Source organism: Macrobrachium rosenbergii, chromosome 55, assembly GCF_040412425.1.
Source record: "Macrobrachium rosenbergii isolate ZJJX-2024 chromosome 55, ASM4041242v1, whole genome shotgun sequence".
In the NCBI taxonomy this organism is placed as follows: domain Eukaryota; kingdom Metazoa; phylum Arthropoda; class Malacostraca; order Decapoda; family Palaemonidae; genus Macrobrachium; species Macrobrachium rosenbergii.
In genome coordinates, this window is record NC_089795.1 from 50,453,474 (window position 1) to 50,479,975 (window position 26,502).

Below are 26,502 nucleotides of genomic sequence, written 5' to 3' on the forward strand. Positions count from 1 at the left end.
ACGGGAAGTATTTTTATTACTTAAACCGGGAAATATCTTTCTGTTACTTAAAACGGGAATTTTTTTTTTACTTAAAACTGGAAATACTTATCTGTTACTTAAAACTGGAAATATTTCTGTTACTTGAAACGGGAAATATTTCTGGTACTTCAAACGGGAAATATTTCTGGTACTTAAAACGGGAAGTATTTCTGGTACTTAAAATGGGAAATATTTCTGGAACTTGAAACGGGAAATATTTTTCTATTATTATCTAGATTTACCCTGTATATACATACACACATAGTGACACTGCTTCCTAAAACGCAATGCGTGTCCAGTTGCATATTTTCTCCGTGTGTAACAGAGACAGTCGCAAAATCTTGAACAAGAATCTATATAGCAACATCATGTGCTTGATGATATCTTCTAAGTACGATGCAAATGCAAAATTGCTCAATTATCCCCGTCATTTTTGACGTCAGATTTGTAACGTTCTCTCTCTCTCTCTCTCTCTCTCTCTCTCTCTCTCTCTCTCTCTCTCTCTCTTTGGATGCATTTAGGTCAGACAGTCTCCTTATAAAAGAATTCACGTTCTGTCTTTCCGTTAATTTCAAGGTACGAATTTGACTTGCGAAATTACCGTCTTCATTGAAATCCGTCTCTTAGTTTCTGTCAAACAAACACACGAAACACAGCCAGACAGACACACGAATATATATATATATAATATAAAATCGATCTCCCACAAACTTCGTCGTCATACGTAAATATACGAATCGTATTCATCTTCAGATCTTCTTGGGTATGTCGAATCTAATTCATAATCCGCTCATTGTCCAGACTGTGAGATATATTCATTCAGCGTTACAGAATGGCGTCCCAACTGTTATGGTCATCGTTAGGCCTACTGTGCATGGGCAAAGGCCCTTTCAATTATAGATTCGTCTCGTGTCTCGTAAGACAGTTCAGCTTGTAGTGTCTGTCACCTTATCTTATCCCAGAGATAAAATAATTATAGTAAGTAGCTGAGAGAGAGAGAGAGAGAGAGAGAGAGAGAGAGAGAGAGAGAGAGAGAGAGAGTCTGAAAGCGTGGTATTAGTACTAAGGTAAATGGAATAAATATTTAAAAGAAGTTTTTGCAAGTATCTTAGGAACTCGCTTTATGATGTTTACAAGATATCAGTGTAAATGTTTATGTGGAGAGAGAGAGAGAGAGAGAGAGAGAGAGAGAGAGAGAGAGAGAGAGAGAAGCTAAGGAAGAGGAAATATAGTGTTTTAAATTATTGGAGACTCTCATTGGCTTAGAAATAAAGATAATTATTTTGAATTATTATTTTATTACAGTGTAAATATTTATGAGATAGGGAGAAGCTAAGGCTACGGAAAGAGATAAAAGCGAAAATATGTTTTAAATTATGGGAATTCTCGTGAACTTAAAAATAAAGGCATATTTTGATTATTCTTTTTATTGGTGTAAATATTTATGTGAGAGAGAGAGAGAGAGAGAGAGAGAAGAAGAGAGAGAGGAGCTAGAGCAAGCTAAGACTACTGAAAAAAATAAAGCAAAAAATGTAATAACTTTTTAAATGATCCCAATCTCAGTAGAACACAAATAAGAGACTATTTTGACTACGTACAGAGCTATTGAATAGTCATTTATAGATACTTTTATGATCATAATGCGTAATCTTGGGATTACTGATCTTGTTAGAGGAAATCCGGGATTACTTTTTTCATAAAGTGATTATACAGCAACTTTTTTTTATATTGTTATCTTATTTATATTTCTACGTAGGTTTGGTCGTAATATTCACTGCGGGATCGCTGACTTTCACAGAGAAAATCCGAGTGATTTCTTGTTAATAGAGGGGCTTTATGTAGAATTTCTACAGAAGTATTGTTATTTATCAATAACATTTTGTCCGCTTAGGTGCTTACGTATTAGCAGGAGTGTGTTGCTGTATTTTTCAGTAAATACAATATACATGCAATGCGGAGATTACTGATTTATACAGAGGAAATCCTGGCGATTTCTGATTAATAGAGGGGATTTGTAAAGACTTTCTACAGAAATATTGTTTATGAATACTATTTCTTCGCTCAGATGCTTATCTGTTAGCATGATTGTGTTACACAGTAAATAAATTATACTTCTGAACTGACGATTGAACGCTCTTCAAAATGCTGAATTTTTCTCGATCTCAATCGTTGAAAGGAGCTTCTCGTTGAAACGAGTTTCTCGTTGTAACGAGTTCCTCGTTGAAACGACTTTCTCGTTGTAACGAGCTTCTCGTTGAAACGAGTTTCTCGTCGTAACGAGTTTCTCGTTGTGACGGAAGGTCAGCGCTATTCGGTATCCGGTTCCCACCGTAGATTCGTCTCGTGACATTTCACTTTTACCGGAATATGCGGTCGGCAATTCAAATCTTCACTGAGAGAACGTGAGAGAGGCAAGCTGGTGGTAGTCATGTAGCCTTATGCCAACAGTCTTCTGCCAACTTACGTTGGTAGGTTTGATTCTCCACATCTCCCGTGTCACAATTCTTGCGATACGTGGTTTTTGGAGTTTGCTTTGTGAGGTTGGCACGTACGATTGTTTGTCTGTTACGAAGAGAATTTATATATGTGCATGTGTGTATGCGTATAATATATATATATATATATATATATATATATATATATATATATATATATATATATATATATAATGTGTGTGCATGTGTGTACACATATATATTGTATATATAGATAGACATACATACATATGTATATATATATGTATACATGTATGTATATACTGTATATACATATGTATGTATACCTATATGTGTATATATATACAGTATATGTGTGTATGTATGTATGTATATGTGTGTGTGTGTGTTTTAGAATCTACTGGTCACTTTTTACCACCAGATACTGTTTGAGCTTAGTTAGCATTTTAAAAAAATCGATGATCAAAAATTCCTCATAAAATTTCTAAATATCCGATTTGCATACCAATATCATAGGTTTCAGTTTTCCAAATCTCGTTTGTATGAATGTTACGATAGGTTTCAGTTGTCTGAATCCCGTTTGTATGGATATACAGTTTAAGAAATAAAGAAATGTTATAGATAAACAACGCATTCCTAAATTCAACTTTCCATTACGCAAACCGACCTTCTAGAAATAGAGAGAAGAGGAAGAATGTCAGAGCAGGGCTGCTGAAGTCTTTCAAAAACAAAAGAACTCCGTGTAATTTTTCATTTGAATGCGTTGAACTTCTTCTCGGACAAAAATTTTGAAAATGTTTCATTTCAGACCTCTATTAATATAGTGCGAGTCTTATAGGACAGTTTCTATATAATGATTTCATTTTCCTCGTTATAAAGATATACCTTCATACCTCTGAGCTAGCGTAGACCATTGTATACGTCATCAGTCTGTGACATTTACCGCTTCCTAATACCAAGATGGCTGACACGATTGATGTGATTTGAGCGTCTAAATATCCAAGGCCCAAATATATATATATATATATATATATATATATATATATATATATATATATATATATATATATATATATATATATATATATATATATGTTGCTTTCATTTTTATCTATTTCTTTATCAGTTTGTTGATTTATTTTTTCTTTTCTAATAACTGATCTCTTCTTTCTGTATTTCCAATTACCCTCTGTTACTTTTTTCAAATGAACACCATATCCCTTGGAAGCTTGAATTTAAGCGACTGGCCCTTGCGGGCTTGTTCCATATGAATAGGGTTAATAATAATAATAATAATAATAATAATAATAATAATAATAATAATAATAATAATAATAATAGGTTAGTGCCACAAGCTGCCTACTGTCCTCTCCTGTCCAGGCATAATGGAAACAGGAAAAGAATGTACTGGTCATTTTTAGCATTTAAATGTCTGTGTTATTAGTAGCGAGCGTTTGGCCATGTTAGTGGGATACTAGTTATTTATGCAAGTTGCCATAGACACTTAGAAAGGGAGAGAGAGAGAGAGAGAGAGAGAGAGAGAGAGAGAGAGAGAGAGAGAGAGAGAGAGAGAAAGAGTGGCAGATCCGTAATCAGATTTCAAAGCAACGCCACTGAGAACTAGGAATAAATAGTCATTACGATTCATATTATCTTCCAGCGGATCAGTAGGTAGACTTGGGATCTCCGGGCAAGCTACCAGCAGAAAAGCTTGTTGACGCGAAGAGAGAGAGAGAGAGAGAGAGAGAGAGAGAGAGAGAGAGAGAGAGAGAGAGAGAGGTCTGAGTAAATGTCAGTGGAAGGAATGCGAGATTAGCCACAATCGTCATGAAATGTCAGCATCCATTATTGACGCGTGACCTCCGTGGAACGCACTATCATCTCCCATGGCTGACTGACTAACTGGAAAGCTGAAGAACTCTTCTGTAGTTGACTGACTAACTGGAGAGCTGGAGAACCCTTCCATGGCTGACTGCCTGACTGGAAAACTGGGGAACCTTCCATGGCTGACTGACTAACTGGAAAGCTGGAGAACTCTTCTATGGCTGACTGACTAACTGGAAAGCTGGAGAACTCCTCCATGGCTGACTGACTAACTGGAAAGGTAGAGAACTCTTCCTTAGCTAGCTGACTAACTGGAAAGCTGAAGAACTCTTCTATGGTTGACTGACTAACTGGAAAGCTGGAGAACTCTTCCATGGCTGACTGACTGACTGGAAAGCTGAAGAACTCTTTAATGGCTGACTGACTAACTGGAAAGCTGGAGAAACCTTCCATGGCTGACTGACTAGCTGGAAAGCTGGAGAACTCTTCTGTGGTTGATCAACTAACTGGAAAGCTGGAGAACTCTTCTATGGTTGACTGACTAACTGGAAAGCTGGAGAAACCTTCCATGGTTGACTGACTAACTGGAAAGCTGGAGAACTCTTCTATTGTTGACTGACTAACTGAAAAGCTGGAAAACTCTTCCATGGCTGACAGACTAACTGGAAAGCTGGAGAACTCTTCCTTGTCTGACTGACTAACTGGAAAGCTGGAGAACTCTTCCATGTCTGACTGACTAACTGGAAAGCTGGAGAACTCTTCCATGGTTGACTGACTAACTGGAAAGCTGGAGAACTCTTCAATGGTTGACTGACTAACTGGAAAGCTGGAGAACTCTTGTATGGATGACTGACTAACTGGAAAGCTGGAGAACTCTTCCTTGTCTGACTGACTAACTGGAAAGCTGGAGAACTCTTCTGTGGCTGACCGACTAACTGGAAAGCTGGAGAAACCTTCCATGGTTGACTGACTAACTGGAAAGCTGGAGAACTCTTCCATGGTTGACTGACTAATTGGAAAGCTGGAGAATTCTTTCATGGCTGACTGACTAACTGGAAAGCTGGAGAACTCTTCTGTGGATGACTGACTAACTGGAAAGCTGGAGAACTCTTCCTTGGCTGACTGACTAACTGGAAAGCTGGAGAACTCTTCTGTGGTTGACCGACTAACTGGAAAGCTGGAGAAACCTTCCATGGTTGACTGACTAACTGGAAAGCTGGAGAACTCTTCCATGGTTGACTGATTAACTGGAAAGCTGGAGAAACCTTCCATGGCTGACTGACTAACTGGAAAGTTGGAAAACTCTTCTGTGGTTGACAGACTAACTGGAAAGCTGGAGAACTCTTCCATGTCTGACTGACTAACTAGAAAGCTGAAGAACTCTTCCATGGCTGACTGACTAACTGGAAAGCTGGAGAACCCTTATATGGCTGACCGACTAACTGGAAAGATGGAGAACTCTTCTATGGTTGACTGGGTTGACTGCCTAACTGGAAAGCTGGAGAACTCTTCCATGGTTGACTGACTAACTGGAAAGCTGGAGAACTCTTCCATGGCTGACTGACTAACTGGAAAGCTGGAGAACTCTTCCGTTGTTGACTGACTAACTGGAAAGCTGGAGAACTCTTCCATGACTGACTGACTAACTGGAAAGCTAGAGAACTCTTCCTTAGCTGACTCACTAACTGGAAAGCTGGAGAACTCTTCCATGGCTGACTGACTGACTGGAAGGCATGAGAACTCTTCTATGGTTGACTGACTAACTGGAAAGCTGGAGAACTCTTCCATGGCTGACTAACTAACTGGAAAGCTGGAGAACTCTTCCGTAGCTGACTGACTAACTGGAAAGCTGGAGAACTCTTCCCTAGTTAACTGACTAACTGGAAGGCTGGAGAACTCTTCCATGGGTGACTGTCTGACAGGAAAGCTGAAAAGCTCTGCCTTGACTGACTGGCTGAATGAATTTGGAGTGGTACAAAATATGATGCCATTACCAAAATGAATTTATTTTCTGATATATATGTATTACTTCGAAAATTGATTGAAGAGAGAAAGAGACCGAATATGGAGAGAGAGAGAGAGAGAGAGAGAGAGAGAGAGAGAGAAAACACAGTGGCAATCGAGTTGCAGGTAACTGTTCGTAAAATTACAGGTAGCTCTATATCCTTCTTCTGAGAATGACGAAGTCCAAATTGCTATTCAGCCAATAAAAGCGTATATGATTTCCAATTGCAGTTTGTGGCAGTTTAGATTCTATGTGGTTTAGAAAGAACGGTCACATGAGTAAGATGTATGTGTGTATATATATATACATACATGCATACATACGTACATACATACATACATATATACATACATATATATATATATATATATATATATATATATATATATATATATATATATCATTATTATAAAAAATAAATATCTGACCGGTTTCGACTTTATTTCCAAACCATTGACGAAGGACTGATACAGAGTGAGAAGTCACAAATATATATACTACAAGAACAGTACTGACGAACATACAAAACCGTTAGAGGCTCCATATCCCCACTCAGGCCGGTGTCGAGGTAGATTTTAAAACTCATTTGGCTAAAAATCACAATAGACTCTCAGGGGACATTGCTGATAAACAGACCATACCCCACCTCAGATCCACACCTGACAGGTCATGGAGGCCTGAGGGGGATATGGAGCCTCAACGGTTTTTGTATGTCTGTCAGTACTGTTCTTGTAGTATATATTTTGTGACTTCTCACACTCTGTATCAGTCCTTCGTCAATGGCTTGAAATAAAGTCGAAACCGGTCAGACCCCACCCTATTTTTCACCTGTGGTAATGTGTGATAAATGAATCACGTACAAAGTGATAATAATCATATATATATGTATATATATATATACATATATATATATATATATATATATATATATATATATATATATATATTATATATATATATATATATATATATATATATATATATATATATATATATATATATATATATATATATATATATATATATATATATATGCTGCTGTTTAATCTAATCTGATTAAACAGTAACAAAGTTTAATCGATGACTAGATGTCTTTGAATCAAATTTGCGATGATATTCAAGTAGATCAGATGCGTGAGAATGTCAAAAAGTAGTTTCCTGATAAGGAATTGGGTATCTTATATTTCATGAAGCCGATTGTCATAGGCTGTAAAAAAAAAAGACAGGTAACGTTATGACCTGAATAATGCTGAATAGATAAGAAAAGAAAGGGAAGAGAGGAGTATGAAACGTATGGGTAAATAGAGAGAGAGAGAGAGAGAGAGAGAGAGAGAGAGAGAGAGAGAGAGAGAGGTTTTTAGAGGAGGAAGCTTTGTAGTCGTTGCTATAGATATAAACAAGAAACGAAAAGGGGGGAGGAGAGCTTGAAATGTGTGGGTAAATAGAGAGAGAGAGAGAGAGAGAGAGAGAGAGAGAGAGAGAGAGAGAGAGAGAGAGAGAGAGAGAGGTCTCCCAATGTAGGAATTTCCGTAGCTGCTGCTACAGCGACAAACGGCAATATCTCCCTGAACGCAAGTAGCAGCTGACGCTATACACGAAGATAATTATATATTCAAAGTTTGGAAGTTTTACATTGTGTGTTGAAGCAAACTTCCTTTGAAATGTGAATTGAAATGCCATACACACACAAAGACACACACACACACATAATATTTAACTTTCGGACGCGAGAACAAATAAGCACACAACTTCGTTGACTAGCGGCAAGGTCCATATTTTTTGCAGAAATAATGCAGGCACCTTAGAGAGTCCGGTATTGCAACCACAACAGTCGTTCCAATTGGAATGTGAGATTGGAAACCCATGAATGACCTTTATTTATGAATGAAGATTACTCTAGAGGTCCCAGTACCTATCGGATAGTGTATGTGAAGACCTCTTTAACTTGAATGGTCTCGTGTTTTTGGATGAAAATTACATATTACACACTGCAGGAATTTTTATTCACTCTTGAATGGCCTCTTGTTAGTGAATGAAAATGACTATAAAAATCTCACTATAGTTATTTTCATTCACACTCGAATGCCCCTTACTATGTGAATGACAATGACGACATACATCACACTTTAGTGATTTTCATTCACACTGGAATGGACTCTGTTTGTGAGTGAAACTACATAATACCAGTCCCTTGTGAAGAGTGTATGCGTGCATACCCATCTAAATAGTATGTTCGTGTGTGGAAGCGTGTTACTATAATAAAGTCTATTTAAACTTTTTCATATTTAGATATTAACGTATATAGATAACATTGCCTCCAGTTTACAGATAAAGGAATAGCTCCTTATACAATCAAAGTTTCTTCATCTGTAATGCTGTTCAAAATAGTAGGAGTAAAGAAGAAAAAAGAAAGAACCTTGCAACTGGAAGATCTGTGGTCCCCTTAGAGCAATTGCAGAAAATTTGTACCGCTCAAAAATGCGACGTTTTTCAAACCTGCGCTTGGAAATGGTTTCACAGAATTTGGCCTAAACTTGACCATTTGAAACAAGGACTAAAAACAGATTTGTCAGTGCACCTCACGTGGTGCACTATAGGCACTACTAAGGTTCTTTGCAGCGTCCCTTCGGGCCCTAGCTGCAACCCCTTTCATTCATTTGACGGTACCTCCGTTCATATTCTCTTCCTTCCAGTCTTACTTTCCTCAACTCTCTCCTAACAATTGTTTCATAGTGCAACTGCGAGGTTTTCCTCCTGTTGCACCTTCAGAACCTTTTTACTCTCAATTTCCCTTTCAGCGCTGTATGACTCCATAGGTCCCAATGCCTGGCATTTGGCCTAAATTTCATATTCCATTCCATTCCATTCCTAAAAGCAGATTTTCTCGTTGGATAGTTTTGGCAAAAGCAGTGTGGAAATATTTCAGTAACATCAGTTGACCTTTAAGTACTACTAGTCAAAATTGTGAGCGAACCTCTGAAAAGCTTCGTCTATATTTCAGTCGTGGCTGAAATGCAATTTTCAAATATCTAAAGTTATCCTGAAGGCTTGGTACTTCAGACTTTCGGTCATATCCTACAAAGGATACATGCAGTCCTACCCAATTGTGGGTTTTAAAAGGAGAAATCCTCTGGTTTGGGGATGGCCTTCAAACCCCCTTCCTTCCCCCTCCCCGTCGCCTCTCCACGAATCCAGCCTTTTCGTTCATGAAAGGGCCAACGCCCTTGCTTGCTTCCTTAAAGGTTATCCGGTGGGTCCTCTCAACGTTAGAATGACGTCTGGTGCGCCCTCACCCCAAAATCCCTAATCTTCATGCACTTGAGAAAAAAGTGCCCCTAAAACACCTTACTAATCTTCATCCAATTGAAAAAAGTGCCTCTAAAAACACCTCACTCATCTTCAGCAACTTGAGGAAAAGTTCTAAAAATAACTCACTAATCTTTATCTACTTGAGAAAACTTGAGAAAAAGTTCTAAAAATACCTCACTAATCTTTATCCACTTGAGAAAAAAAAGTGCCTCAAAAACACCTCACTAGTCTTCATGCACTTGAGGAAAAAAAAGTGCCTCTAAAAACACCTCACTAATTTTCATCCACTTGAGAAAAAAGTGCCTCTAAAACGCCTTACTAATCTTCATCCACTTGAGAAAAAAGTGCCTCTATAAACACCTCACTAATCTTCATCCACTGGAGAAAAAAGTCACTCTAAAACACCTCACTAATTTTCATCCACTTGAGAAAAAAAGTGCCTGTAAAACACCTCACTAATCGTCATCCACTTGAGTAAAAAGTGCTCTAAAACGCCTCACTAATCTTCATCCACTTGAGAAAAAAAGTGCCTCTAAAGCACCTCACTAACCTTCATCCACTTGAGAAAAAAAGTGCGTCTACAACACCCCACTAATCTTCATCCACTTGAGAAAAACAAAAAACAAAAAATGCTACTAAAACATCTCACTAGATAAATTGAGACCGATAGGCCTGGCCTTTGAAAACTGCTGATTATGTTTCCTTGTTATCGCAACGTCAAGTAACGTTTAAACATTTAGGTACCTATTCTAGAATACGTTTCCTTGTTCTCTCAACGTTTCGTTAAAACGTTGTTCTTTCTAACGTTTCAACGTCAAGTAACGTTTAAACGTTTAGGTACCTATTCTAGAATACGTTTCCTTGTTCTCTCAACGGCAAGCAACGTTTAAACGTTTAGGTAGCTATCTAGAATACGTTTCCTTGTTCTCTCAACGTCAATCAACGTTTAAACGTTTAGGTACCTATTCTAGAATACGTTTCCTTGTTCTCTCAACGGCAAGCAACGTTTAAACGTTTAGGTAGCTATTCTAGAATACGTTTCCTTGTTCTCTCAACGGCAAGCAACGTTTAAACGTTTAGGTAGCTATTCTAGAATACGTTTCCTTATCTCATTGGCAAGCAACGTTTAAAGCTTTAGGTACATATTCTAAAACATATATTTAGGTTCTTATTCTAAAATTAGTTTTTTAGTGTGTCTCAGAGGCAAGCAGCGTCTAAGCGTTAAGGTACCTATTCTAAAATACGTTGCCGTATTGTCTCAACGTCAAGCAACGTTCAAACGTTTAGGTACGTATCCTAAAATACGCTACCTTGTTGCTTCATTGGCGAGCAACATTTAAACGTTAAGGCATCTGTCCTAAAATACGTTTCCTTGTGTTATCAGCAGCAAGCAACGTTTAGAAGTTTAGATACCTATTCTAAATTACGTTTTCTTTGTGTATCAGTAGCAAGCGACGTTTACAAGTTTAGATAATTATTCTAAAACTGCGTAGCTTTCTCCTCCCGTGAAAGAACGGACGGCTGATGATATTAACCATTTAGAACGGTTAATTGGTTACCATGGCAACAGATCCAAACTCTGAGTGTGTGTGGGTGTGTGTATCAAACACGAGGGAGATTTATTTTGTTAAACGTGTGACGGATCCTATTTTACAGGCTCTCAAAAGCTATTGTGTCGCACAATTCTCGAAACTTCATATTAATATCGATTCGTGGCAGACACGGACGACGTGTATGTCCGTGTGTCGACGTACGTGATGTGACATGTCCGGTAGCAGAGGCAGCAGAAGGTCGATAATCTTATTAAATATTAAAGTATTGACGACCATGTAAACATCCCACTTAGATCATTTTTCCTCTCTTGGAGCTCGTTTTCTTTAGCTGGTCTTTGGGGAGACTTCTTTGCAAGGGAGACCCATCTAAAAAGTCGAGTATTTTGGAGGAGATGAAGATTTCTTTCGCCAATGTTTGAGACAAGTGAAAGACTCTCTCTCTCTCTCTCTCTCTCTCTCTCTCTCTCTCTCTCTCTCTCTTATTTTTAAATCCTTGAAATTTTTGCTTCGTAATTTATTAATTTTTCTGTCTTTTTTTTCCAACATTGACTTCTATTACAGTAAGCTGTGGCTTGATGCTTGTTTGCTTTTTGAAGGCTAACACGCACACGCACACGCGCACACACACACACACACCACATACACATATATATATATGTATATATATATATATGTATATATATATATATATATATATATATATATATATATATATATATCACATACACAATTGCTCTGTGCATTAGTAGAATTACTAAAGGACCTCATTCAAACTGGATGGTATCTAATGGAGTATTTATTCTGAGTAAATACTCCATTAGATACCATCCAGTTTGAATGAGGTCCTTTAGTAATATATATATATATATATATATATATATATATATATATATATATATATATATATATACCCACCATTATGATGCACAATATATTTTGACTTTTGCCAGATGGGACTCTGTAATGTTTCATGAAGTTATCAGTTAGTAGATAAGATAACAGGTGTGTTCTGAACTCTTGTTCCCAGGCTGGGAATCACTCAATCACTCTATATCGTTCTGGTTGTCCTTGTGTGCATATGTATTCGTATTGGAGTATGTATGTGTATGTTTATATAGTGAACTACAGAAGCCTGCTGCATAATAAAACAATATGACCATATAGAGTAATTTGTTCTTTTAGTCTAAATACAGAAATCCAGTTTTCTTAATTTACAGTTGTAGACTTCAGTTGTGAAAAAAATACATTCGAAGATTCTGAATGATCTTTCTCTCCTCTTTCTTTAAACCCTCAGCTGAAAACCCTTATGGACAGAGTCGACAGATTTATATAAACCCAAGAGAGCTCCAAAGGGAAATCAGCCTGCAGAGAGAGACCTGTTATAGGAAAAGGTGATGAATGAATAAATTTGAGGGAATAGAAAATAAAACCGACGCACCTGAAATTCAGGAGAGGTCAGCAGAGAGAACTGGTTCATGTAAACCTGAGAGGGTTTCAAAGGGAAATCAGCCTGCAGACAGAGAGAGAAGTTATAGGAAAAGGTGGTAGATAAATAAATATGAGGGAATAGAAAATAAAAACCGACACATCTGAAATTCAGGAGACGTCAGCAGCAGCAGAGAGCAGGAATGATTTTGCTCATCGCTTAAATGTCTGGAGATCAGGGGATTCCACAACTACAATAGGAAAACTGTTCCACATTTTATGTGTGGCCAAGATAAAACTCCTAGGCGTTATGACCTAAGTAAGACGTCAAAATTTTCATAACAGACATCGATGGAAAAAGACTTAGTCTTCTTTTTCTGATGTCTCAGTTATAAAAGCTTGTGCGATACAACGTTTGGTATATGAGATTCGACGTCGAGACCATTTTTGGAAGGGATTACCGTGGGTCGCAATCAAGTTTAGTTTAATTGACTCGTTTCTGTGAGTGAATGACGTGTGTTCTTCCTCTATTCTTCTTCTTGTGCTTTTCGTGTCGGAGAGTAAGGGTCTTTTTAAACTTTTAAGTGAAGAACTTAATTACTTTATATTTCCATCCAGCATTTTTCACAGACGTATTGGACGGGACAGAGACATTCATGTTACACACACACGTATATATATATATATATATATATATATATATATATATACATATATATGTATATATATATATATATATATATAATTTTATTTATTTAATATAAAATAATATATATACATTTACAAATCTTCATTTTTGTTTATTTTTAATTAAAAATCTCTCTCTTTCATTTACAAATCTCTCATTTCTCTCTCTCTCTCTCTCTCTCTCTCTCTTTCAAGTGTTGACTCTATATAAAAGAAGCATTCTAATTATATTATATACTGTATATATATATATATTTTTTTTTCTTTCTTTCTTTCTTTCTTTTTTTGACGAAGGCACCCACTTTCCCCTGTGATAAAATATTTTTTTTGTATTTAATGAATATACTTGACAAAAATTTAACTACGCGTTAGCGGACAATAATGAGTTAGAAAATAAGACACTCGCTCTTCAGTGAGATTAACGAGGGCCCACGTGATTCCATTCCTCTTAGACTTTATTTTTCGTGAATATTCGTCAGAGGAGAAAATATTTCCGCTCACAAAAGGCAAAGAGAAAATCGATAGGAGAGATGGAAGAGGGAGGTGAGTCACTTCCGGTTACCGTACTGCTTAGAGGGTCACGTGACTTCCGGTTTTAACGAATCTAGGATTTGTTGAAACTTTTTGTCTTATGATTTATAGGAAATATTTGACTTGTAGAGAATATTAGATTTATAGAATACATTAGATTTATTGAAAATGTTAGAGGTATGGAAAATATCAGTTATAGAAAATATTAGTTATAGAGGTTAGACTGATAGACAGTATTATTATAGATAATATTAGATTTATAGGAAACGCTAGTTATGGAATGTATTAATTATAGAAAATATTAGCGTTATAGAGACTGCTAGATTAATAGAAAATATTAGTTATAGATATTAGATTTACAGGAAATATTAGATTTCTAGAGAATATTCTACAACTTGCCGTATCTACAATCATTCAAAAACACAGCGATGTATTGACTGTTTATCTAAATTTACAGTTTCAAGAGACTTGAATAAGTCCAAAAGAGGCAGTGGGCAATTTTCAGTGAACATAGTTAAGTTTTATATGACAGTGTTAGAATTTTGAGTCCCTCTTTCTGGTTAAACTCGCCTATTATTATTATTATTATTATTATTATTATTATTATTATTATTATTATTATTATTATTATTATTATTAAAGAGACTTGTCGCTGATGTTGATGTCAGACCAAAAATGAGAGCGTTCACTTAATAAGATACGCTTATGAAGAACAAGCTCTGTTGAGTACCACAGAGGGAATAAAATTAAGGTTCGTCATTTATCCTGATAATTAGGACACTGAGGAATATGAAACCGTGGAAGTATTCTGCACAGATTTTCATTCTTGATTCACCTGTTAAGGATGAATTTGGCGATGACTACAGAATTTTTTTAATGGGGTCTTGCCGTATTGGGCGGGTGTTAGGTGTGGTTAAAAAAAAAAAATAGGTGAGGGCGTTGAGCTAACAGCCTCACCCACTGAGACTAGCAGAAAAACCTGGAAGGATGTCTGTACCTTTTTCTTAAGGGAAAAGTGACTCTTGGTAAAATAAATAACTTTTTTTATGCTATAAAAGGCAATGACTGCAAGCCAGAATCATTGCACTTAATTTCAGGAAACTCAGAAAGCCACTATTCAAATCAAATCACATCTGCATTGAGCTCAGGACCTTATTTAGTAAATTCAGCGGGTCATTTAATTCAGTGAGGTAGTTACTTCAGTGATTGACAGTGAGTCAGTTAATTCAGTGAGGCATTTGATTCAAAGGGTCAGTAAATTCAGCGAGTCAGTTAATTCAGTGATTGACATGAGCCAGTTAATTCACTGAGTTAGTTAATTCAGTGCATCAGGTAATTCAGTGAGTCAGTTAATTCAGTGATTGACATGAGTAATTTCATTCAATGAGTCAGGTAATTCAGTGCATCAGGTAATTCAGTGAGTCAGTAAATTCAGTGATTGACATGTGTCATTTAATTCAATGAGTCAGGTAATTCAGTGAGTCAGTAAATTCAGTGACTCAGTTAATTCAGTGACTGACAGTGAGTCAGCTCATTCAGTGAGTTAGTTAATTCAGTAAGTCAGTTAAATGAGTCAGTTAATTCAGTGAGTCAGGTAATTCAATGAGTCAGTTAATTCAGCGAGTCAGGTAATTCAGTGAGTCAGTTAATTCAGTGAGCCAGCTAATTCAAGAAAGCCTGCGTTAATTGGAGTCATAAAACAGCAAGATTCAAGAAAGCGTTTATTAGACTTGTTCCGGGGCAAAAACGAGCACCCAGTAGGTAGCAGCGAGAGAATGAAAAGCAAAACGGTGTGCTGGCCATTCATACTGCACCCACAGACAGACGACCACACGGAAATGTACCCACAAGAACGGAGCAAATGGCGCTCTCTCTCTCCCTGGGTATTACCAACAGGTGCATGACGTCACCTCTCCCCATAAGGTGTGCGCCTGTACCCCATCGCATCTGCTAGCCGCCGTTGCCCCGATCTTGCCCATGAATGTGTTGGGACAAGAATCGACCAAGGACTATATATATAAACATATATATGTACCTCTGTACTTTCAGCCTTCGACTAGAAAAATTCCTAATCTGTCTCCAGTAGCAGAGGAGAGTCAAACTTTGAATTCTTTCTTTGTTTCCTATTGTCTTCTGTTTAACTTCTTTCATATGAACGCCATATCTTTGGAAGTTTGAATTTCAAGTCAATGGCCCTTTGTAGGCCAGTTCTGTAAGAATAGGTTTCGTCTCCTGAATAATAATAATAATAATAAAATATGGAATTTGTTGTTATGGCAATGACGATTTTCATGACAGAGAGAATAATAGAACATGTTTATTTGAAATGTATAGAAGCTATATAGATACAAACACACCTAACCTGGCGTCATACAGAACTTGAACGCGAATCTAAGTCTAAGTTTTTTTACCAGAGGGTATTTCGAAGACTTTGGACGTTTTGCTGCATTGATTTCCCCACTGTTCCAATTCGGAACGTGGAACGCGTCGAGTACGAGAAAGAAAGAGAATCGTTACCGAAATCCCACCACCTCCAAGAAAGAAACTGAGCATGGATCCCTCAAGGACACGAGGGAAAATGCTTGTCTCTCTCTCTCTCTCTCTCTCTCTCTCTCTCTCTCTCTCTCTCTCTCTCTCTCAAAAGACTGGTTCTCACTTGTTTCTCACTGAGAGGCCTGGGAAAGAAAATAGAAAGAATATCAGAAGGCAACGTCAACAAGAGGAGCAGAGCAGTAAGGCTGAAACTCATAAGACGCAGGAGGCCATATCTTGAAGGAGGATGAGGAGGAGGAGGAACGGGAATCGTCAGGAGGGTAGGTGGTGAAGAAGGAGGCAGGCAGACGCTTGTAGGAAGAACAGGTAGATTTTGGCAGGCAAGAGGCAGCAGCAGCAGTTGAGAAGTCACGTGCCCCTGCAAGAGGAGGGGAGGTGGAGGCCAGGCAGGAAAGGAGAGGGGAGAAGGGGTAGAGTAGGATTTGGGAGGGTGTGATGAGGATGAGAGAGAGAGAGAGGGAGAAAGAGAGCTCAGCCGACGAATAAGTGAGGCTGCTGCTCTGTGTTCAGTGACCATATAGTTATAAAGTTGGTGAGGGTATGAGTCCACCTTGCGTAACCCGGTAACAACTGAATACCCAGACGAGCTAAAGACATTCTCCCTCTCTTTCTCTCTCTCTCTGTCTCTCTACCTCCTTTCTTACGTTTTTCTAATGGAGTATTACTTAGCGATTCATTATCCCATTTTGCTGAATAACACTGCATAGCATAAAATTACTACGGCACTCTTACTCAGGCAATGAATTTTAAACGGTGCGTTTTTTATTTGGCTTACAAACGGTTAACACCTGTGACAGGTGTGACGTAAAGCTAAAAAGAAAAAGAGTTCCCGGTTTGGTCTTGTACCGTTATAAGAAGGAAGGGAGACATTTTTTTGTGGGGAGGACAAATGGACATCTGTTATAGCCTTTGTGGACAGATGGGCATCTTTTATAGCCTCTGTGGACAGATGGACATCTGTTCTAGCCTTTGTGGAGAAATGGACATCTGTTATAGCCTCTCATACTGTTAAGAAGGAAGAGAGACTTTTTTGCGAGAGGTCAAATGGACATCTGTTATAGCATCTATGGACAAATGAACATCTGTTATAACTGCTGTGGACAGATGGACATCTGTTATAGCCTCTGTAGACAAATGGACACGTGTTCTAGCCTTTGTGGACAAATGGACATCTGTTATAGTCTCTGCAGACAAATGAACATCTGTTTTAACCTCTGTGGACAGATGGGCATCTGTTATAGCCTCTATGGGCATATGGACATCTGTTCTAGCCTTTATGGACAAATGGGCATCTGTTATAACCTCTCATACCATTAAGAAAGAAGGGGAACATTTTTGCGAGAGGAAAAATGGACATCTGTTATAGCCTCTTCTGACAAATGGACATCTGTTATAACCTTTGTGGGCAGATGGACATCTGTTATAGCATCTGCAGACAAATGGATACCTGTTCTAGATTTTGTGGACAAATGGACTTCTGTTATAGCCTTTGCAGACAAATAAACATCTGTTTCAGCCTCTGTGGACAGATGGACATCTGTTTTGGCCTCTGTGGACAAATGGACATCTGTTGTAGCCTTTTTGGACAAATAGACATCTGTTATAGCCTCTCTTACCGTTAAGAAGGAAGGGAGACATTTTTTGCAAGGTGACAAATGGACATCTGTTATAACCTCTGCGGACAAATGGACATCTGTTATAAACTCTGTGGACAGATGGACATCTGTTATAGCCTCTGTGGACAAATGGACATCTTTTATACCCTCTATGGACAAATGGACATCTTTTATAGCCTCTGTGGACAAATGGACACCCGTTATAGCCTCTGTGGACAAATGGACATCTGATATAGCCTCTGTAGACAATTGGACATCTGTTATAGCCTCTGTAGACAATTGGACATCTGTTATAGCCTCTATGGACAAATGGGCATCTGTTACGGCCTCTGGACAAATGGATATCTGTTATAGACTCTGTGGACAAATGGACGTCTGCTATAGCCTCTGTGGACAGATGAACATATGTCATAGAGTCTGTGGACAAATGGACATTTGTTATAGTCTTTGTGGGCAAATGGACGTCCGTCATATCCTCTGCTGACATATGGACATCTGTTATAGCCTCTGTGGACAGATGGACGTCTGCCATAGCCTCTGTGGACAAATGGGCATTTGTTATAGCTTCTGTGGACAGATGGTTTTTCTTCTGTGGGTATATGGGCATCTGTTATGGCCTCTATGGACAGATGGACATCTGTCATAGCTTCTGCTGACAGATGGATATCTGTTATGGCGTCTGTGGACAGATGAACATCTGTTATAGCCTCTGTGTACAAATGGGCATCTGTTATAGCCTCTGTGGACAGATGGACATCTGCGTAGCCTCTGTGGACATATGGGGATCTGTTATAGCCTTTCTGGACAGATGGACATCTGTAACAGATTTTGTGGACATATAGACATCTGTTATAGCCTCCGTGGATAGATGGGCATATGTTGTAACCTCTCTCTCTCTCTCTCTCTCTATCTCTCTCTCTCTCTCTCTCTCTCTCTCTCTCTCTCACACACACACACACATGCAGAAACCATAATTACTCAGACATCTGTTTTGAATGGATGTTAACAACAGTTGAAAGTGTCCAGGGTCTATTCAAAAGCGATAACTTACCTTGTACTAAAAAAAAAGTTTATTAATTTAAATTGAGATGCTTGGGAGTAGGAAGGTGTGTGTATGTGTGTGCATGCGTGCGTGCGTGTGCGCAACATATGCAACAATCTATAAGGAATAGATTGGACTAAACATAGAAAGATAAAAAAGTAAAATAATGTGTTCGCCATCCTAATATTGATTACTAGAGCGCGGAATTACCTTCCTAATATTAAGTACAATAGTTTGGATTTACTTTCTAACACTACCTTTTAGAAAGTGATATTAATTTCCCAATATCTTCTTTCATGAGGCATAATTCTCACCTTTCTTCTTCTGAAAAGTTTGTCATTATGTCTATAAAGTCGTATGTTAGCACCATCAACATAAAGAAAGAAAAAATTGCCCAAGGAAGAGAAAATGAAAGATTGACCTTCCCCGATGCCCAGAGAAGCAAGGAGACCAGACCGTTGGGCTAGGGCAGCAGAGCATGGCATTAAGCGAGGTGAAAGGTCGTCGTTCTTAACCCAGCCTCTCCTGGCGTGGCGTGACCTGATATATAGACTGACTGTTTGTCATAAGCGACTAGAGTTCGAAGCACAGGTGAAACTTCTGCAGGTAACAGAACAGGTGTGTGCATGAACGCCAAGCAGGTTGCGGAGTTTGTGGAGAGAGAGAGAGTGAGAGCAGAGGAATGGGGAGAGATTGAGAGATATAGATATAGAATAGAGATATATATATAGAAGATATATATATATATAATACACATATATATATATATATATATATATATATGATATATATATATATATATATATATATATATATATATATATAGAAGGAAGGAAAGAGAGATTGAAAAGAGAGACTGAAAGAAAGAGAGAGAGAGAGAGAGAGAGACTGATAGAGAGATAGGGCAGAAATTGAGAGACAGACATAGACAGACAGACTGAAAAAGAGAGATAGAGAGAAAGGAGAGAGAGAGAGAGGGTAAGGGTACAGGACTAGGGCACGAAGGGTCATGAAAACTTCTTCGCACTCGTTCCTTGAAGCCCCAACATCCCACAGACCTAATCCAGAACAGTATTGCGCTCGGCTGAACCTGGGCTGTCTTTTGCTCCATTCACTCCCAGGCAAAGGGGTCAAAGATTGGGAGGAGAATAATCTTCTTCTTCTTCTTCCAGACGCCTCGCGAAAGGATAGGCAGTATATATAAATCCAGAGGACGGCTTTTACAGGCGTTGGTGCATTCTCGACGATCGGAATCAGCGAAAATTTGCCAAACTCGAAAACAGCCGGGTGACATCAGTTATGCATTTACCATTGGGCCCTGGTGGTTTCTTCAGGTGTAGGTGGAGAAGGGGCTGTGGGGGAAGGGTATGGGCAGTGGGTGATGTGCCAAAACAACCTCTATGCCCTAAACTCGTAGGTGCTATAAAACCTTCTTCTGTCTGACCGATCTTTTGTGCTATACTTAATGAGACGATGCGCAGATCGCCTCTGCCCAATAGTCGCCGAAAGTCGATAATGAGAAAACGGGTCCTGAAATAACATTCTCAACGCCACATTTACCGAAGGGATTCCCGCCTTTAAGGACGCCGGCCGCAAGGTCGACGAGGGACATTCGGACGCCGCGAGAACTCTCCGGATTAAACGCGGGGGTCACTGAACGCCGAAACGTGACCAAAATCGCAAATGGGGTAGATGCTCTGAGATGCATCTGAGGGCGGGCGGGATGCTGGTTGCTCTGATGCTGATTCTCTCTCTCTCTCTCTCTCTCTCTCTCTCTCTCTCTCTCTCTCTCTCTCTCTCTCTAACGACCTTCTCACCCAGGCAGTACTCTCTCTCTCTCTCTCTCCTCTCTCTCTCCTCTCTCTCTGAACTCTCTCTCTCTCTTGGATTATCGTGCGCATCAAGTGGTTTGTATTATTTTTCTCTGAATTGTGTTTCCATCCTCCGAAAAGTTTGTGTGATTTTCAGCTCTCTCTCTCTCTCTCTCTCTCCTCTCTCTCTCTCTCTCTCTCTCTCTCTCTCTCTCTCTCTCTCTCTCTACGATTTACATTATATGTATGGCACATTTAACGCACGCAGAAAATTCAAGAATGCAGCTGTATTCTGATTTAGTGTTTTGGAATACATCACGTACAAACTTGTTTCATATGCGTACGTATACTGCATGTATAAATGCTAAGTAATTGTGTGCGTGTTACAGGTATGAAAGTTATGCAGTATATATATATATATATATATATATATATATATATATATATATATATATATATATATATATATATATATATATATATATATATGTGTATGTGTGTGTGTGTGTGTGTGTATGCATGTTGCATACATTCACAGGCACAGCTAAAATACGAATATATGCACATACATTTTTCTGTGTATAAAATTTATGCATTGTATACGTGTTTGCATACTTCCGCATGCCTTGCTAAAATACGAATATAAGCACGCACATTTTTGTACGCATTTGCCACTAGCATATGTATGCTAATCCGCAACTCCACGTAGCATATTATAAATTTTTTCCTTATTAGACAGTGGTGCAATGAAATGACTTTTTCTCCTTAAACAGAAGTAGTGGTCCTTTAGAGAAGTTTTCAGAATGGTCAATTATTTTGGAAAGACAAATCAGTGACAAATTCGACTGCATACATCATATTGATGTGTTATTAAGTTGATGTTAAGAGTGTAGTTATGTTTTTCGTTTGTACCACATGAATGTACTTAGAGGATTTAATGCTTGAGTTTTCAATGAATATATGTATTATTTGGCGAGAGATATATGTAGATATATTTCTCATTTTTACCTAATAAAAGTAGAGGCTTTATAAAACTTTAGTTTTTAATTAATATATTTACAGCATTAGTAAACATTTGGCGATAGTATTTTAAGCAGTGCACGAAGTTTATGAAAAAATATTTCATTGATTTTTGGCTATAACTCTATTCATTTTAGCCAAAAGTTCTAAATAATTAAGATGTTTTTGTTTTTAATGAAACATCCTTCTTCGAATGCGGGTTTGAATCCTGCTACGGACGTCAGAATTCTTTATTTGGTTCTTCAATTTGGATCTCAGGCTTTGTAGCGACGAGCGTATCCTAAAAGTATGAAGAGATCGAGAAGTTAAGAGGGAATTGTGGTTATCATAATTACATACGTATCTGAAAAAAAGTGACCAGTAGATTATGTATTATGTATATGTGTACTATAGATATCTATATGCATAAATAAATATGTAGATATTATTTTCACGTGAACTTTTGCATTCCAGTTTGGATGTGTTTGTCTATATGTATACGTATAAGAGAATAAATTACTGATCAATTTATCCCCTGAAGGAAGCAGTCTTCAGCACCCGCAGTGCTGGTAGGCGTATTTAAGGTTCTTTGTAGCCTTGCTCCCTAGCTGCAACCTCCTTCATTCTTTACTGTACCTCATTCATATTCTTTATTTTAACACTTTCCACCCTCAAATTTGTTTCATTAAATACAGCCAGTGAGGTTTTCCTCTTGTTTACACACTCTTGTAATCCTTTTACTCTCAAGTTTCCTTTCAGCTCTGAATGACCTCGTAAGTCCCAGCGCTTGGCCTTTGGCTAAAATTTTATAATCTATTCTGTTCTGTAACATAATACAACCAAGTTATGTGGACTTGACGCTTACTGAACTCGTTTCAGAATGCATTCAGAAAGACTACAATGATTTCTTAACGATGCATCTCATTTGCTTAATTGTTCATTACTCTTAACAGTGATTCTTGACTGCAGGCAACTGCAACTCGCTTCAGAAACAAAGGTTTACAAGCGAGAAACATCTTCATCCTTACATTGTTATTTAAATTCTTTACGATTAAGAAGCTGTCTATAATATTACAGCGGTAATTTTTCTCCAAAAACGCTGATGGTAATTATTTGTCTTATCAATCCATTTTCTGCTGTAGTCTCCAGCACTTGAGTCCCCGTATGGGAGTAGAGCCGTCTGTGCACCTCACGTGGTGCACTGTAGGCATTGCTAAAGGTTGTTCGCAGCGTCCCTTTGGCCCATTACTGCATTCACTTCAGCCTTTTAATTTACTTCCGTTCCCGTTTCCTTTCTTCCATCTTTAAGTCCATCGCCTCTAACTGTTACTTCTTTGTGCAGCTGTGGGATTTTCTCTCAGTAACACTTTTAGATCCTTGTACTTTATCTCCTTTATTTTCTGGATCTCTTTATCTGGCTGTCCAACCACTCGACTCTAACTCTTTCTTTCCTCTGTCTTGAGCGCTGAGTGGCTAAAAGTGCCCCAGTTCTTGGCTTTATAGCCAAATTTTGATATACAAAATCCAATAAAAATCCAGTATTCATGTCCAGATATTTCTCCTCTGTCCATTTTTTTATCTCCATCAAGAAGGTGTTGGTTTGTATGTTTGCTTGTTTGTCTGATTACGCAAAAGTTGCGCTTGTATTTTCAAGAAAATTCTACCGAAGTTGGGTCTCGTAACTGACAAGTAACAAAAATTTCAGACAGATAGGAGTGTAAGATTTTGGGAGAAAGGGACCTTAATTTTTTCAGGAGAGTGGGGAGTGGGGTGACGGTTGGATAGCTAGGTAGCCTTATCGGAAGTTTGCGGCCTCCCGATGCACCTGTTTCTTAAATGTTGAGTCTCATTTAACTCTCCCTTTGTTATGGCTTGAGGTAAAATATTTTGTCACTTAAAGGTATACACAGTTCATGGGTATGTTAAGTTAGGTGACTGTGATAAGGTAGGTTAGGTTAGGTGACTATAATCCTTAAGCACATCAAACCACCTAGATTTTCTCTGACAATTTTTTTTTTTTCGCCTTTTGAGCGTGGAACGTCTAATTGCGCAAGTGACGAAGACGTTGGGGCCTCGTGAGGGGTGAAATTGATCCAGTATCGGAAAGATGCTGGAATTCCTCTGACTGACATTTAACAGATCTGCTGCAAGCATTTCCATGACATTACGACGTCATCAGATCTGGACTGAATTCTGGGGTCGTTTTAACTATGTATACCCCAAGACATTTTCCAGGCAGATCCACTCTTTGGTATTTAAACCAGATTGCAAGTTAGTCTGTCGTAACCCGAAGACACATTACAACAGTAAAATGTTCTGTGATTTTTAGCCTGATCCAAATGGTATTGTCGTATGAACGCTTGGGTTGATTTTAATTATATAAAAAGGCGATTTTGTCTGTGTATATTGTACTTAGAGGCAAATAGCAGATGGAGAATGCTCAATATGGCTTAAAGTACAGCAATATAGCTGTCACAGAGTCCATTAGAATTTTCTAATGCTTAACTAGATAAAAAAAATCGTGAGGAGTTTGCCACAGACTATTCTATTAAAGTTTCAACAATACAAAAGCAGAATTGACTGGTTAAGAACTGCAAGTATTTGTAAGAAAGTTAAGTGTCTGAATATCTGATGCTTCTGTGAGCATTGTAATAAAAACATTAACATTTTCAGTTATGATCTGAAATTTTGAGCAGATTCCATTGTTATCACAGCATGCGGTATTTCAGTAAATAAATATGTCTTGCACCATTTTTGCAATTTACTGGATAATCTCTTGTTTGTCAGTTTTTCATAAGATGTATTTAAACAGAGGTATTTCACTTTTTCCTGCCGAGAACTACCAGATTCGGTGAACAGCAGCACCAATATTTAATAAATTTACCTCACTGTCGAACTTCTCAGTTCCAGAGGTCCTTTATTCCTCACACCTTAGCGCTGTGGAAATCTCCCTGAGGATGTAGTGCAAGTGGAACGTCAAAATTTCAAGCGAAGATGCAGTGCATTGCTATCCTAATACGATTCTCCTTGTATTTTAATAATTATTTTATCTATTTATTTATCAGTGTCTTCTTTCAGTATTTCCCATTACCTTCTGTTGCGTCTTTCAGATAAACACCATATTCTTTGGAAGCTTGAATTTTGAGTCAGTGACCTCTTTGGTGGGACTGCTCCATGTGAATAGGGTTCATTTTCTGAATGATAACCATAATTTTAACATTTTACAGGATATGAATGTACTTGAATACCTCTAAATTCCAAAATTCAATACAGGGTGACTTACACTTCCCATGGCCACTTTTGATGTTTGTCCAATATTTTTTTCTTGGGGGAGAAACACTTTATTGTGCAAAACTTACAAAGTACAGAACAACAACAGGCAACCCAGGCGAGGTATACGTGTAGAAAAAGCCCTCTGTAGTGAATGGCGTTTGCTGTGACATTATACACACCTTTTCCACCCTAATGTTTACTATGCAAAAGTCATTATTATTATTATTAATATTATTATTATTATTATTATTATTATTATTATTATTATTATTATTATTCAGAAGATGAGTCCTATTCATATAGAACAGACCCAAGAAATGGGCCATTGACTTGAAGTTCAAGCTTCCAAAGAATATGGTGTTCATTAGAAAGAAGTAACAAAAGGTATTATTATTATTATTATTATTATTATTATTATTATTATTATTATTATTATTATTATTATTATTATTATTATTATTATTATTATTATTGAATAACCCCACCACAGGGGCCTTTGACTTGTAATTCAAGCTTCCAAAGCAACAGAAGGTAACGGGAAATACAGGAAAAGAGATCACTTATTAAAAAAGAAAAAAAAATAAGGTACTCAGTACATAATATAAATGATTGCAGATGACTTCATAGGGGAATTACATTAGAAATTATTCATTAAAAGATTGCACTACAAGTTATAACTAATATTAATAAGTATGCAACATTTATATATGTTGTACATTGACAACAAATAATTTGAATTTTTGCTACAAAAATATACATTTTAGCAGGTTCCTGACAAGGAACATGTTTTGCTATATCTCCACAATGAAAACAGTGATTGCTTGCTATGATTCTCGGGGAGTTAGTTATATGTTTTTATTAGGGGGCGGGCCTCCTCAACAAAATTTAGATCACATACATATATAGTATGTGTTTTTATGCATATCAGAATTTATTTTCAGATATAGCATATATTTATTATTCAGATATCATGTATAGTATATTTTTATTATATATATATACAGTATATATATATATATATATATATATATATATATATATATATATATATATATATATATATATATATATATATATATATATATATATATAAATAATTTATATATATATATATATTATTATATATATAAATTTCTATATATGAAACTCCTCTTTTAAAAAATTTCCGTTCAATATTCATCTTATTTCGGCGTCAATAACCCAGATGTTGTGACGCCAGTTTTAACACACATAAATTAATCAGTCAATTTGATTAATGTACAATTTGGTTAAAAAAAATATTTTTGGCGATCTGACGTAAAGATGTGTCAATACACTTTACGGAAAAGAAAACTGATTATCGCCCTGCTTGAAAGGACTCCCCAAGTCGAGGAGATGATATTATGTCCTGGAATATC

General features: G+C 37.4%; 2 protein-coding genes across 2 annotated transcripts; both read right to left on the reverse strand.

Moving 5' to 3' along the window:
* Positions 1 to 4,799: 4,799 nt before the first annotated feature.
* LOC136835809 (uncharacterized) lies at positions 4,800 to 5,690 on the reverse strand. Its single transcript, XM_067099662.1, has one exon. It carries the CDS (start codon positions 5,688 to 5,690, stop codon positions 4,800 to 4,802), a length of 891 nt encoding a protein of 296 aa, XP_066955763.1.
* Positions 5,691 to 17,677: 11,987 nt separating this feature from the next.
* On the reverse strand, positions 17,678 to 19,362 carry LOC136835810 (protein LIAT1-like). The gene is made up of 3 exons (XM_067099663.1): positions 19,337 to 19,362; positions 18,510 to 18,796; positions 17,678 to 18,309 (listed from the first exon to the last, which is right to left on the reverse strand). Exons 1-3 carry the CDS (start codon positions 19,360 to 19,362, stop codon positions 17,678 to 17,680), a joined length of 945 nt encoding a protein of 314 aa, XP_066955764.1.
* Between the last annotated feature and the right edge of the window lie 7,140 nt (positions 19,363 to 26,502).